Source organism: Alosa pseudoharengus, unplaced genomic scaffold, assembly GCF_046254945.1.
Source record: "Alosa pseudoharengus isolate Yale_2024_CS ecotype anadromous, Long Island Sound unplaced genomic scaffold, YU_APseudo_1.1 YU_APseudo_1.1_scf_5, whole genome shotgun sequence".
In the NCBI taxonomy this organism is placed as follows: domain Eukaryota; kingdom Metazoa; phylum Chordata; class Actinopteri; order Clupeiformes; family Clupeidae; genus Alosa; species Alosa pseudoharengus.
Genome location: NW_027468837.1, coordinates 12,642,193 through 12,657,812, shown reverse-complemented (window position 1 = coordinate 12,657,812; position 15,620 = coordinate 12,642,193). Strand labels below are relative to the sequence as shown.

Sequence of the window (15,620 nt, the reverse complement as noted above, 5' to 3'; positions counted from 1 at the left end):
CCTATGGAAACTGTTTTTTTTCTCAATACCTTCCATATAATAGTAGATGCCAAATAATTTTTCATATTGAGGTGTGTCTGATAAGTACCCCATAGCAGAACAGTTCTGTATTGATCTGTGTTGTCTAGGACCCCTTATATGGCAGCTATTGAGCAAAAAGCTTTTTTCCATATAAATGTGATTCTTTAAAAAAAATTAAATATAATAGTTCATGCATAATATTATTTCACATTGACGTGTGTCTGATTAGTATCACATACTGTAGCAGAACAGTTCTATGTTGATCTGTGATGTCTAGGACCCAGTATATTGAAGGTATTGAGCACAAAGCAGCTTCCATAGGAAACAAATTGGTTTTCTTTAAGAAATTAATATAAAATAGTATGTGCAAAAATCCTATTAATTTGAGGTGTGTCTGATTAGTCCCATATAGGATAACTATTATGCATTGGTTTGGAATCATAGGATAATTATTCTGCATTGGTTTGGAGTCACTAGGTCACATGGCTTGGGAGGTATTGAAAAAAGGAGACCATTCCTTATGGGAAATAATGTATTTTCTTTAAAATATTCATATAAAATACAGTGTGCATACAGTGACCATAAAAAGAGGTGTGTCTGATAAGTCTCATATAGGATAACTATTCTGCATTGGTTTGGAGCCACTAGGTCATATGGCTTGGGAGGTATTGAAAAAAAGGAGTCTGTTTCTTATAGGAAATAATGTATTTTCTTTAAAAAATATTAGTATAAAATACAGTGTGCATACAGTGACTATAAGAAGAGGTGTGTCTGATGAGTCCCATATAGGATAACTATTCTGCATTGGTTTGGAGTCACTAGGTCATATGGCTTGGGAGGTATTGAAAAAAGGAGTCTGTTTCTTTCTATGAAATAATGTATTTTCTTTAAAAAATTCATATAAAATACAGCGTGCATACAGTGAGTATAAAAAGAGGTGTGTCTGATGAGTCCTATATAGGATAACTATTCTGCATTGGTTTGGAGTCACTGGGTCACATGATGTCAAAGCTATTGACAAAAAAGACTATGAAGGTAATTCAGAAGGTACTTTATAGACGGTCCCTAAGTAGGTCGGCTGGGAGCAAGTAGACAGGTCATCTGTTTGTACATTGTCTGCAAACACGGGGTGAAACCGGCTGCATTAAAAAAAAAAATTGAATATCTGTCGAATATCCGAATATCAAATATCAAACTAACTTCACCTCAGTCTGTTACCTTCACTGTTGTCGCGTGTGTGTATCCTAGCAACTCGGAGACAGGAAGTTTGATTTCATTCCCCTGCGTAAAAGTCCTGTTTTTATTAGTATTAGTAATATTATCTGGGTGTTTATAATATATCCATTATCTGATTTTCATGACTGCAAAGATACATTTTAAAACAACTTACCAGAACGGTGTTCAACAAAATTGCATATCGCTAAGCATTTGGTCACAACTGTTAGTATGCCGCATAAAGTTACTTGACAGGCGAGAAGGAAGTTGATAGCTAACAAGATATGTTAGCAAGGGAACTTTACAGCTAGTAACAGCGTATAATCTTCAAACAGTGGGAGTTGTCCTGTCAGTATACTTCACTGTAGTTTGCTAGCAAGCTAAGGTAGGGTAACGTTATTTTATTAATGATGGTAACTTCCATTATATTTCTGTGATCGTTGTCTGCATAGAAGCTATGCTTAGCTGGAGTTGTCAGATGTGTGGTTGCATTAGCCTTGGGTTTATCATATCAGTGCCATAAATGCTGTTACCACCAGTTAACCAATTAGAGCTAATTAACGACAGCTAAGCTAAGCACCACTGTGCTAAGTCAGCTACCTTTGTAAACAAAAGACCCACTTTAGTCAGTCCCAGTCTCATAATTATGTCTTTATTCCTCCAAGTTGTATTACAACAGAAAACGTTTCACTGATGGTAAAGTCAAGAAATAAATGAATGCTTTTTGATGACTGTCAGATTGTGTTAACGTTAGTTTTACTCTTTAGTTGAACACGGCTAAAATTAATCTAGATAGAGATAGATAGATAGATAGATAGATAGATACTTTATTGATCCCCATTCTAATCTGCTGAATGTAGGAGAGGAATTAATGGATTTGGCTAGTTTACAATGTATTGTGTTAGGTTGAATGTTTCATTCTAACATCTATTTTTTCATTTGTAGGCAGGTTCGTCATGACATATTGTAACATCGTTACTGGAGCTGCACTTCTAATGATTTCGGAAAACATTTTAATAAAGGTGTGTGAGCTGCATCCGTATAAATAAGTAGATGCTCTTTCATGTAGCAAGGATACAGTTCTCTATATTCATCTTTGCTAACGTGTGTGTCATTTAGTTATTCTCATGTGTATTGTTTATCATTTCGTTAAAAAGAAAAAGCTACAGGCATGTATGTAGGAATCGGTCTTGTGTGGTCTTAAGGGGCTCTCAGTTTGTTACATATACTTGAACATGCATATTCAACACGCCAACCTCTATCAAGTCTAACTGTCTTTGGCATGGTATTTTTTAGGCTGTTCTACAGAACTCCATCACTTGCTGTGGGTCCATGCTGAGAAGCAATGAAAGCTGTATGAATGCCACTCATTGTGATTCAGGTACTGCTCTTTTTTTACACACACCATAACCTGTGTAATGAGTGTGTTGTATGGTGTAGTGGTAAGCTTTGTCTGTGGTAAGGTACTGTTAGGGTCACTGTTTGTTTGTGTTGAGGGATAGAGCAGTAATCCTCATATGCCTTGTTTGGTTCTCTCAGGCTGCCATTTACACATTCTGGAGAACAATACCTCAGTGTGTTTATCGTGTGACTCAGCGGTTCCAGAGCAGGGCCCCCCTACATCCTGCAACCACAGTGAGTCTGGCACGGCACAGTTTAGGCCTAATCAGTGATCAAAATTTTTTTTTATTTACTCTAAGGATTTCATGGGTTTTAAACGAATTAACAATTGCACATTAGTTATCATGGCTTGTCTTTTTTTTTATTTATTTATTTTTTTTATTGGAACTTACAGCAAGAAGCAATGTTACCACAAAATCTACAATTATTAATCTTGGTAAGACATTTCTTACACTTTATTGTTCACACTAATGCAAGAATGAAAATAAAAGTTAACAAAAAAGTAATTAACAAAGATTGAACTAAAACCACACCCAAAAGCTATGTCCCATGTTTGATGCACTGAATTAGTGAAAAGTGTGTACGCGTGTAATGAATTTGTCGTGTGTGTGTGTTTCTGTGTGTGTGCACGCACATACAGTATGTGTGCGTGCATGTGTGTTCATATGTGTAATGAGTTTGGTTGTGGAGCAGTCAGGTTTTTGTGTGTTTATCATGTATTTCAATGTGGATTAGGTGGGCCAGGTGTAGCAGCCTCTCTCCTCCTTGGCACGCTGTTGATCAGCCTCTTCCTGATCCTGTCGGTTGCCTCCTTCTTCTACCTCAAGCGCTCAAACCAGCTGCCTGGGGTTTTCTACAGACGCAACAAAGGTGACTTCACTAAAGAGAGAAATATCATTCTAAAATATCATTCTTAGATTAATGGTTGACTATTGCATAATGGGTACACAAATAGGCTTATTGAAGACTTGTTTGAGCTCAGTGGAGTTTTGTTTTTAATTTCAGCGGCATTCATATTCCAGCCCAGCGAAGCAGTGAGTAGCAGAACCTGTTTTCATTCTTTACAATTATTATGAACATGGAAATCACTCTGCTATGAGCCAGCAGTGACTAAAGCACCATACCAGTTGTCTAACCTGTCAGCAAATACCTAACACATTCTTTTCCTGTGATTCAAGGCGGTCATGATGCCTTCTGCTGGATCCTCAGGTAGGAAAAAAGTTTACTAACATCATCGCCCTCTTGTGGCCTCTTTGAAGCTGGAGTTGTACTGTAGCGTTTGCATTGTACTGTAAATCAGGCCTAAATAGTCGAATACCTGCCCTAATATGACAATAGCTTTCTGAATGATTCTTTCAATGTACAGAACCTGTCCATTTAAATTAGACTGACATTTCCTAAAGACATGAACTAAACAATAATATGCCTACTTCGCAGTAAGGAAACCCAGATATGTGAGAAGGGAAAGACCCTCTGCTGCCTCAGCCCCGCACAGTGCAGCCATGTCCACCGGGCCGGTCACTAGGATTCACGACGTGTGACCAGCCCACTGAAGTCTAATGGGAGGTCCTGATAGGAAGGAGCTCTCATTTCAGGGTTTTCTCAGAGAGATGTGTTCCTCTCTTGTCTAGTTGCTTTGTTGTCCTCATCACTGTTAAGAATGTCCCATTGGCACTTAATTTTGACCAAAACCGTCGTGGACCGGTTCTCATTGTCATGCTTGTGCTTGATTTTAACGGTCACAGATTCATAGGAGCTGGAGTTATTTATTGATATTTATAGTGTTTCCATTCCTGTCTATGTTTGTATGTCTAGAAGAAGCAACACCATTTGATTTGGGTTTGGGTTCAGTTGTTGCATGTTGAGCTATTTATCTTGTGATTAGCAAGTGATTGTGTTTCTGTCAGTAGCTTATTGTAACCTTTTGTTGTATATTTTGTTTTTGTAGCAGTAAACCAAAATTAGTTATAGTACCAAGTTTGCACATTTGAATCACATATGCACTGAAGTGACCAAAAACTGTCCCTCTGCACTGGATAACAAGAAATCTCCATAGACCAATCATGAATGCTCATAGTGCAGTGGGCAAAATGACAAATTATGGCCAAAATAGAAAAAAAAATCAGTCTTGATGGAAAGATTCCATACATGCATGGGTCTGAGTGGCAATTGAAATGAACACGTTTCACATGTATGCCCATAAGCATGCGATTCCAGGTGGGAGCAGGGAGAATGCTATCTCTTTCTTCCACTGTATCTTTACCATTTAGTCCTACCCAGATGTGCCTATATTATTAAGCCATTACATGTCCACACCAGCCTTACATGCATTTGAAGAAAGGTCTGCTTTTCTCAAATTGGGCTGCCTAGACAGATTGCCTAAAACCTTTGACATAAACAATGACCAGTGCCCCCCCCCCCAGCTTAATATCTCCATAATCTTGAAGGCATTTTGTCAAAGAGCTCATATGAATGATGTCTACCAAATGGCTTTTTTTTGTTTGTTGTTAATTGAAAATAGCACTTTTAATGAATGCCAACCCTGTGCCAATGAAGGTGATATGCACTGTTTGACAACTTCATGGAAGGGTTGAGTAGGCTCCCGGTGCGAGTACTCCTTGTGTTTGAGTAGGCTCCCGGTGTGAGTTCTCCTTGTGTTTGAGTAGGCTCCCGGTGCGAGTACTCCTTCTGTTTGAGTAGGCTCCTGTTGCGAGTTCTCCTTGTGTTTGAGTAGGCTCCCAATGCGAGTTCTCCTTGTGTTTGAGTAGGCTCCCGGTTTGAGTACTCCTTGTGTTTGAGTAGGCTCCCGGTGTGAGTACTCCTTGTGTTTGTATACAGAATAATTTTTCTTAATTCTTTTTTTTTTTTTTTTTTTAATCTTGAAATGTGATGATCAGCCTGTTATGTTTGGTTCACTCAGTTGTTTTTTTGTGTTTCTCGTTAAGTTACGTATTTTTATCAATGAACAGGATGTACCAACCAAACTTTACAGATTGCTTTTCACCAACATTTAGTTTGTATCTCGTTGATCTTTATCTTAGCTGTTGTACAGCCATTAGGAATCTTGTACAATTGTACATAGTCTTTTTTTAAATGTGGTGAAGTATGGGTTTCATTTTTAATGTCTTTAATTTTGTATGCTTAAATGCTGATTATGTGGATCATTATATGACAGAAGATTGTCACTAGCAAGGTATGTTAAATAAAATTCTTCCATGATAATGTGGTGTATTCTGTCCATTACATTTGTATGCCTTTCTGGCAAAAGTTGCATTTTAGGAAGGACATGGCTTTAATGTTTGACAAGGTCACTCTTATTGCCGAAGCTGTTATTGTACAATAAATTCGGACATACACACATCAATAGATTTTCATAAGAATAATCTCTCTCTCTCTCTCTCTCTCTCTCTCTCTCTCTCTCTCTCTCTGCCTTGAAATTGTCATTTTGGCTCGAACTGAATAATAGTTAATAAACAACCCACAGTAACTGGAATAGAGGTCAGATTAGAGATGTTGATTATTTACAGACCCGCCCTAGTGATCCACTAACAGGAGAACGATTTACTTCCTTTAGCTGAGATGCCTATGAATCATAAAACAGGACAATATCAACACAGCCACCCAGACAAAAGTTCTCCCACAGTGACGCGCTTCTCACATGTTCAAACAATGACAATGGTGAATGACTTTGCATTTTGGAAACAATTTTCATTCATTAAATCCAAAAGGTTAATAATTACCAGCAAGAATTCTTTCCTTAAATGAATTACACTTTTAATTACGGAGTAAGACTATTTTTTAGATCTGCTTCCTTTTACCTTCCAGGGGAATGCATGGGGCATTATTTATTTATTATGACCGCCGCTAGCGAAGCGTACATATAATGATTGTCAAAGTTTTTATTTTTATTTTTTTCCCGTCATCTACTTCCTGAATTATGGTCAACGATACCCGGGACACCGAAACACCGGTGCACATGAAATTTGGTGGGTATGTAGCCCCACTAGACTTTTAGCCCCACTAGACTGTAGCCCCCCCCCCCCGTGCTGGGCCCCCCAAACCGCAAAAAAAGCAGTTTTTCCTAAATAACTACCTGAACCGTGGCACTGAGGATGAAGAATCTTTTATGGTATGTTGATCTCAAGGGCCCACATCAACCTGGCCCATAATCACTCATTTGTGATTTGCACCCCCCTGGTAAAAAATGAAAATGCAATATCATTCTGCTTTAATCGCCCCTATCTTCAGTTAAGATGTTCAGAAACACCAAATTTTATGTGTATGATTGACCTGGCTTTCTCTGGGGGTATGCCAAGTTTCGTACAATTTCATCCATGGGGGGGTCTAAAGAAATTTAGGTTATGTGTACATTTAGTGACTTTACACTCATTGGCCTGTAGATGGCGATGCACACATATACACATGCACACACACACAGGCACGCACATACTATCGGTATTAGAACGGCCGATACATAATTACAAATTCAGTAGGATTAAAAGAAAGCCAAATATTCATCATCATCATCATGGCTGCATTTCCAGTATTGGCGATATGTAGTCGTTTGTCCACTAGATGGCGCATCGTTGCAGTGAGACGTAATTTTGTTGGAAGTTAAAAGTGGGTTGGAAAAACAATGGACGCTTCCTACAAGGACTGTAGTTTACTGCAGAGAACGTCTAATAAGGATAGGATGATGTAGGCCTACACATGAAATGTAATTCCCATTTCTTCCTGAAGCCGAAATAAATCTGAGAATGTTTATCGGACATGCTTGGTTTTTACTGCAGGTACGTTAATCTTATAATATCAATAAGGACCTAGGTACAATAATGTTACCGTTAGCGTTGGTTGAGTGATGGAGGCCAATTTGGTTGATTGCATTTGTAGAAAACTATAAATGCGGTTATACCAAGCAAATTGATAGCAGCACTGTAATTGTATCTTTCGACTGTCATTTGTTACAAAAAGCATTCTGTGCAATGGAAGATTTACCAACGTTACACCTGTCTCATACAGTTTTGCCTATACATGCGTGAGACTGAGACACCTGTTTATTTTGTTTTAAGTGCGTGCAGGGTGTGAGAGGGGAATCGATGTGCTTTGATTCCAGCTTGGTAGTGGTAGGCTGTGAATTTAAAAAGCACGTGTGTGTGAAGTATCCAAACAATGACACCTTCATTTCGTTATGGCTGCTTTAGCAACACACCTTAAGCTACTGTGTAGTGGGTCCCATTTAGAAGTGGCTACTTCATTCACGCTTTCCTTGACTCATGGAGCTGCGTGAATTTTATTACAACTTTTCGCCACGATATGGCAGTTTAAGTCCGCTTGATACTGTAAAGCATAAGCCATTGGTTTCCAAAGGAGATTTTATTTGTGTCGCCAGCATAGCCTATTGACAATTTATGTTGTAAATAGGTCTACCTTATAGGCCTACCTGTAGCTTAGGGAAGCTAACAGCTTTCTATCAGGATCTAGTTTGTTAGTTACAGTTTTGGCATAACTCCCTGATGCATTTTTGCATTTAGAATAGCCAGAGCGTGGATATCTCAATTGGAAAATTAAACAATATCGGGCGCCTATTGACTAGGCTGGGTGAACCCAGACAAAAAATCCATCCATCCAAAAATGACCTTTGTTTTTGATAGCTGTTGAAAACGGCTTGGAACTGACAGAGATGTTTTTGTTTATTAATAAATAAATAAATAAATAAATAAAAATATAACATTTTGCTGATACCTTTTGCTTTTCCCAAATACAATGTAGCCTACAGGTGTAAGTGACCTTTCATCAATCCAGTTGCAATGGATGAACTGCCCTACTTGTGATTGTTTAGAGATTTTAAAGGTTTTATAACAATGCTACAACTTCTTTGGCTATTCTACAATCTATTCACCTTTTCAGCGCCAGTAGGCTACTTTCTGTGCAGCCGCACACACACACACAGGCATGCCAAACAAGCATACACAAAAGTTTCAAGAGTGGGGGGTGGAGTAAAAGATGGAGACAAATTGATTAGTGTGATTTATTTTCGCGGAACGGATGTACAGGACTGAGCGGCGGTTATATTTTGTACCGCTATGCGGTACATCTAGTTTTTTTTTCTTTGGGGATCTTCCTACTGTATGCTATTCATTACGGGCATACGTGCAAGTGTGCAAGACATATATATTATGGAGGCCTATGCTCTGCTGCAGAAACATATTTTTCACTCATATCACGCTTTAGCACCGCCATTTTATTTGAACCACCATGCATGTATGCATAGAGTTTATTATACTACACAGTGCATGAGGTCTGATGGCACGTGTATTTACTTCGCAGTAATGGCCTCTTATCAGTCATGATGTTCATGGAAGTCATTAGGCCTATGGCATATCTACGTTCCCGTCAAGGAATCAGGCCTGTTTCCGTTCCCATTTGACTCTAAGCCAGTGTTTCTCAAAGTCTGGTCCAGGGACCACTGGTGGTCCACAAGCTATCCCAAGTGGTCTGCGAGCAGACGTGATAAAATATAATATAGATAAGTATGTCACAAGGTAAAATCAAAGCCATTCAACAATGAAGAGAGTTCATGTGCCAGACTAGAAATGAATATCACTAATACGTTGGCAAGACGAAGAGAGTGCAATGATGACATTTGTGAATCCACTAACAGAGTGGGGAACAATATGCTGGAAATATTTAGGACAAGCCAGACCTCAACGGTTTTACTGCCAGAAAGTCACATTGTGTCTGCTGTATGAAGTGTCCAGTACATCCAATGCATCCTCATAGATATGGGTCAAGAGATTAGTTTGTCTTCAGCCTTTGACAGAATAGACAAATGTAATCATTATGTAATAATGGCTTGTTGTTAGCAGTCCCACATATACCATACTGTATATCCAGGCAAGTTTAGTCACTTCTGTAGATGACACCCTAAAATGGCACTACTTGGGCAGTAGCACCTCTGTTATCTATTTCATTCACTGATGTCAATGCTGACAGTTGCCTTTGAATCTGCACTTCATGTTTCATACCCCAACAGTCTCAGTCTGAACCTGTTGAGTGGACGGGCAAGCTCTCTGTTATCAAAACTAACACTTGATAGTTATTTCACTTTGTGCTGTTATAGGACTTTGAGGATTAAATTCGAAAGCCTGTGGCTTCATGGTTTTATGTTTATGTCATTATATCCATTGCAAGCATAACAACCATTTTTTTCCAAATGTGCTTTCAGCAGGAGACAGAGCCTGCACTAAGTCCGCTGTCATTGTTCATGGGAAAACAACTTCTAAAGGGCAGGATGTATTTATTGCATTTTCAGTTGGCTATTACTTAGCAGGAACTTCCTGCATGAGTCCTATTTTCCAGAAATTCCTTCCTTCTTTGCTTTCTCCGCCTCAGAGGTGCATACAAAGGTGTGGCTGTGGGGTTTTAGTTATTCATGGACAGACAGAAGGATCACTACACACACACACAGACTGGGATCACTGTACCTGACAGAGACTGAGTACAACAAGGTCTGCATGTGTTTATAGCAACGTTTCTTGTTAAAACACATACTGTACAAGGGGATTGACAAGAAACTGTGTTAGTTAGTGTTTTGGCAAACGTTCATAAATATTCAGTGACCACTGGAGACAGAGAAACAGGTCATGTCAACAAACAATTAACACAGGAGGACAGTGGGAGGACAAACACAACTGAATTCAGGTAAGAAGGATTCGCAACTCGCAACTACAACTTATCTCTCTCTTCTAAGTGACTCGGACAGGAACATAAGAGTATGTTGTTAGACATACAGACATACACATTGAGAAACTAATTGGTAAATATTATGTTTTTTTTTTATTTAAGAGTAATGAGGAAGCACAATAAACAACTCTGGGCTGGAGTGAGTGCAGTATATGCTTCAGAGAACCCCACATGTTCAGGAACAAACAGGAATGAACGATTCTCCATAGAAACAAGAAACTGTTTGTAGAAACTGTCAAGAATCTTAGAGGGAAAAATAATGATTGACTTGGATTCCTTTGCCTACTGCATAATTGTGGCCACAAAAATAACACTCGGGTGGCAATATAAACAAGCTATACCAAAAAAGAGATCAATGCTCAGCTTTATAACTACCCGATAACTAACTTTTTGACATGATACTATTATGTCATCATACTTGTTTCTGCATCTTTATTTACACTGCTGATGCACTGGACAATATTGTTTTCCCCTCTTAATTTGAATTGTATTGTTGATAGCCATGCAGTATTTCAGATAGATGTTTTCTTTCTTTTCAGGAACATGTCTGTAAGGCAAGTGCCCATCATGCCCACCAGTACAGTTTGGCACACGCAGGGGACACTAGGTCCCTCTGGTTACAGTGAGTCAGCAGAGAGCCCTGCCGACAACCAACCTGAGTGCTCCATCTGCTTCAGTAGATACGACAATGTCTTCAAGACTCCCAAGCTCCTGGACTGCACTCACACTTTCTGCCTCGAGTGCCTCGCACGCATCATGGTCGTGTCAGACGACTTTAATAAACCGGTAAAGAAGCCAGGGGAACCCGGCGCCAGAATCTCCTGCCCCCTGTGTCGCCACCCCACCGCGGTGCCCAGGAGTGGTCCCCCAGCTCTGCTGACCAGCACGGAGGTTCTGCAATGCCTGCCGCAGCACCTTCAGCAGGAGGAGCATGTGAGTATGATGGGCCGGAGGCTGTGCTACCTGAGCCCGCAGCAGCCCACCCGTATCTGCATCGATATCGGCGCCAGCAAGCCGGAGACGGCGGGGGAGGCCAGGCAAGACGGTGCGCAGCGGGCTGGACGGAGGTGTCCGCCTAGCTGCACCGACTGGAGGAGGCTGCTGATGCTGGTCATTTTCACACTGTTGCTCATCGCCGTGGTGGTATGGCCACTTCACTGCATTGTTACCAAACACTCTCTCTCTGACTGCTTAACCTGCAACGTGCCACCTACGCAGACACCGATGACCTCTACGCTCAGCAAGTCACAGTGAGGCAGGGCAGAGACAGACACACGTGCCAAGCGCACTGAGCCCTTCCTGATAGTGTGGCTGGTCATAGGACTCACACAAGGACAAATGGAGACAATTCCCTGTCAGTCCATGACAGTTGATGATTTTACACATTAGACACCACAAAGCCACCCACGCATTGGTGGCACACGTGTTATATCTATGAAGAAAGGTTTGTACCTTACCTGTGTTACCTTAAGTGACAAATGTTATGTTGAATCCTGCTGTCAGTAAATATTGTCAGCAATCTTTCTTCAATGATCTACTGAATAAACAAGATTTACAAACTGTACATTTGTACAGATTGAAAACTAATCTGATACACTGTTGCAACCATTTTTTATATATCATTTTGTAAAGAGAATATGCAAAAGAACAAAACAAATAAAAACTGTAAATATCACTATTTATTCCACTGCTTGGTTGAATTTCCCATTGTCCTAGGTAATTTAGAACGACCATTAACCGTATGTTATCTGCACACCTATGAAGTAGATCAATTTTTTGGCCGTATCACACTTGTATATTAATTCGCCAAACTCATTGTGAAGTTTAAATGAACGGTCACGTTGCATCCGAGCTGTAAAATGCAGACGTTCAGAACATTGCAACATTGTAGCATATGATGGAGGTGGCTTTTAGCTAGATGGATAACAGCAGGCTAAGTAAAATAGCGATGTTGCAAAGCTAAAGTTCATCAGAATCCTGGGATACGCCCGCTTGACAACGGGAGAGATAGAACTAACGACTGGCCTTTGGCCGTAGCAACCATCCATTTAGAACTAGTAACGGCAGTTTGTCCTGTGAGTTGAGAAATTAGTTGATATGTGTCGGAAGAAATTAGTTCTACAAACAAGACAGTGTTAGCGATTAAAACGTTAAATTGTAACGATTAAAACGTTAAATTGTAACAGGAAATGAACACAACGCAAGCGGCAACAGTGGAATAAGCGGGATAATGGACTCCACGGTGGTCTGTTCACAGAAGTTCTCCGCTTCGCGTCGGGGCCGTTTTACAACCTCGACCGTGCATTAACTTCTGTGAACAGACCACCGTGTCGTCCATTATCCCTTACATACATGCCATATTGCCTGCACTGGACACACTTAAATGTGTGTGTCTGTGGAACACAAACACGTTTGAATCATGGTATTTTGAACCTTAGTAATTGTTATGGTTATATGTTTCATGTATTGCTGTTAAATAGAATGCTGAGATAACAACAGCAGTCAGATGGCTGAATACAGCGGCGCCGGAACGAGTTTGAATGTGGGGGTGCAAAAAAAAAAAAAAAGCTGGTTTCGGGCTGGGTTTCCCGAGACAATTTAGAAAATTCCAGAGGCCAACTATTCACGCACGTTTTCACGTGGGATATTACGATATAAGAATATGAGATAGTCTAATAGTAGCCTAATTTTTAAAAACTCTAACAAAAAATGTCATTAGGCCTATATGCTGATTGGACTGCAAGTAGCATCTTTTTACACACAGAGTGATTTAGTCTAGGCTACAAATTCTAAATGAATAATCTGCTAAAATAAACTGCGCCTGATATTGACAGACACAGACACACCAGCATAACCTGAATTTCCATTCAAGGAATAAAGGAGGTAGTCTATAGCCTACAATAATAATGATCACAATCTCCATTTTCTGTCCTGTGCACGCAGCCAAGCCTTGTCAATGACTGTGATGAAAAGATCTGCACGTAACCTACTTGCTACATTTTGAAGGTTATGGTAAAAGGTCCCCCGGTAACCTGTCACTGTTTATCCCCGTAAGAAAACGACACTAGAATTAGTTACCCAACTGTGCCTGTTCCCTTTGTGTTTGACTGTAATCATGTTATACATTAATTAGTGATTAAAAATGACCTTTCTGCGCTCCATATCTGTAACACGAACTGATCTGACCTGACTTGACCCAGAGTTTACGTGTAAGCCTGTGTTTGCCTGTCTGCACTCATGATTCTCTACAACTTTTTACTGCATTGCCATGAACAAAGTAAAGGAAAAAAAGGTGTTTCTTTGTCGAACAAATTGGGATGCAATGTGTGCCTTGAATTGAATGCCATGCAGGAATTTGCTAGGATCTCAAAACCGGATTTTGAACGTTCTTTGCCATAGAGAAACACACAATAGCGTTGGATTATAAACATGCTTTGCCACAAAAACTGAGAAAAACGTGAGGTAAGTCGAGCTATATGAAGTTATTATTTTGCTGTCACTTTGTCTGTTTTATAACCCAGAAGGATGTACTTGGTATCAAATGATAGCTCTGTGTCTCCTCTTTCATCTGACATGCGTGCCATGGGTTTGCAAGTAATTCAAACGAGAGTAATGGGTGCGCAGGTGAACGCAGAGACTGTAAATATGATGCAATTTGATTTAATTTCATGATTTTTGTAATCTTCATACTTTAACGTACAGACAAGTGCGTTATCTCGTTGGAAAGCCCCACTTCTGCTGTCACGCAATAAAGCAGTGGTCCCCAAACTACGGCCCGCGGGCCGGATACGGCCCACCACCTCATTTTGGGTGGCCCCCCAAAACATGTCCGTAGTATATACATCCGGCCCGCACGGGAGTACAACATCGTCAAACTAAAACCTCCGCAATTTCCCCCATTCATTCTCTATGGCGAGTCTTAACAGTACACATGTAATACTCTTTTTGTCCACCGGTGGTTGTTTTGGCGCTGTTTTGCGTTTGCCATCGAAAACGGAATGAAATTAAATGTAGGCCTACCTGCAAACAATGTAATGCTGACCGCATCAGTGCTCAAAGTATTTTAAAAGTTTATCAATTAATTGTTAATAACTAACTAACTAACTTCTATTTAAGTCATATTTCTGGGACTTTCTGGGATAACTATTTCTATTTTTTATTTACTCGTTCAAATGTTCATACAAAGAGTTCACAAAGTTCACATCAGGTGACTGAAAGTTAGAATGGTGGTCATTTCAGACCACTTCAGCACTTTTGGGACTCCCTGCTAATACTTTTGGGAATGCAAACGTTTTTTTATTAGTATTATTTAATTTTACACTGATATGGCATGATGACAATATAAACACAGCTAACAATGGTATTAAAATGCAATAGCCTATGATTAAATGTAATAGAAACTAAGGTAGACTGCTGTTGTTCACAACACTAAGCTATTTATGGTTACTGATATAGAACTACTCCGAGTCTCTGGCCCTCTCTTGGAGCCAGGCATAGTGAGCTGGCCCTTGGAAGAAAAAGTTTGGGGACCACTGCAATAAAGGCTTCTCGCTGCTATGAACAGTTGCTGAGCAATGTAACAGAGAAGAAAGGGTGTGTTTTTTGACACACTTTGCCTCACGTATCCCCTGGAGTGCCTTCACGTACCCCCATTTGGGAACCACTGCACGATGCCGTGTCGGTGTTGTGGTCAACAACTGCCCTTTTTATTTTTTACCCCCGAAAAGTGGGGGTGCATTCGCACCCGCTGCACCGGTGCTTCCGGCACGCTTGGCTGAATATGAATCTTAATGCTGATCCTGATCATCATTTAAAGTGGTGCTCTGAATATTCTTGTGTTTTTCCACGCGATAATATGAACTGTTGATAGAACAGGTATTGTTAAATTATGATTGAAATTAAAAGCACCTGTTGCCAAACAGGCATATCTATGGTGCAGAGTTTCCGCTAGAAAAAAATGGTGCCGGTCAAAGTGACCGGCAGATTCGTTTTCCGGACATTTTGATGATATGCCGGTCAAATATCCTATTATCCCTTCTTAATTAGTCAAATTGAGGAAAACTGGAGACAGGCTATGTAGCTTTAAAAATGACATAATCAGGCTGTATAGAATGCAACATGTTCATTAGCCTAACTTAAAGATCTAGCCAGTATATTTTCATGGACAGCAAGAGTCCGCTTCGTTCGTTGTTTTAAAAAGGCGTTGTTTGTTGCTGCTACCCACGTTATCTCCAGTGATG

General features: G+C 40.0%; 2 protein-coding genes across 3 annotated transcripts; both read left to right on the top strand.

Moving 5' to 3' along the window:
* The first annotated feature begins 1,348 nt into the window (after positions 1-1,348).
* cunh1orf159 (chromosome unknown C1orf159 homolog) lies at positions 1,349-5,859 on the top strand. Of its 2 annotated transcripts, XM_076268488.1 has the most exons (9): positions 1,351-1,621; positions 2,182-2,258; positions 2,533-2,617; positions 2,776-2,871; positions 3,032-3,073; positions 3,373-3,507; positions 3,643-3,671; positions 3,816-3,846; positions 4,075-5,859. In XM_076268488.1, exons 2-9 carry the CDS (start codon positions 2,193-2,195, stop codon positions 4,176-4,178), a joined length of 588 nt encoding a protein of 195 aa, XP_076124603.1. In that variant the 5' UTR covers positions 1,351-1,621; positions 2,182-2,192; the 3' UTR covers positions 4,179-5,859. The 2 variants fall into 2 exon arrangements, with proteins under 2 accessions (XP_076124604.1, XP_076124603.1); XM_076268489.1 differs by lacking the exon at positions 3,032-3,073 and having other exon boundaries at positions 1,349-1,621.
* A 4,182-nt stretch (positions 5,860-10,041) lies between these two features.
* Positions 10,042-12,055, top strand: LOC143103922 (RING finger protein 223-like). The gene is made up of 2 exons (XM_076267788.1): positions 10,042-10,338; positions 10,920-12,055. Exon 2 carries the CDS (start codon positions 10,924-10,926, stop codon positions 11,632-11,634), a length of 711 nt encoding a protein of 236 aa, XP_076123903.1. The 5' UTR covers positions 10,042-10,338; positions 10,920-10,923; the 3' UTR covers positions 11,635-12,055.
* Positions 12,056-15,620: the final 3,565 nt, after the last annotated feature.

Coding starts and splice junctions, on each gene's coding strand:
- cunh1orf159 (XM_076268488.1), top strand. CDS start 2,193: ATGACATATTGTAACATCGTTACTGGAGCTGCACTTCTAATGATTTCG. Junction 2,259..2,532: donor CGGAAAACATTTTAATAAAG/GTGTGTGAGCTG, acceptor GGTATTTTTTAG/GCTGTTCTACAGAACTCCAT. Junction 3,508..3,642: donor TTTCTACAGACGCAACAAAG/GTGACTTCACTA, acceptor TTTTAATTTCAG/CGGCATTCATATTCCAGCCC.
- LOC143103922 (XM_076267788.1), top strand. CDS start 10,924: ATGTCTGTAAGGCAAGTGCCCATCATGCCCACCAGTACAGTTTGGCAC.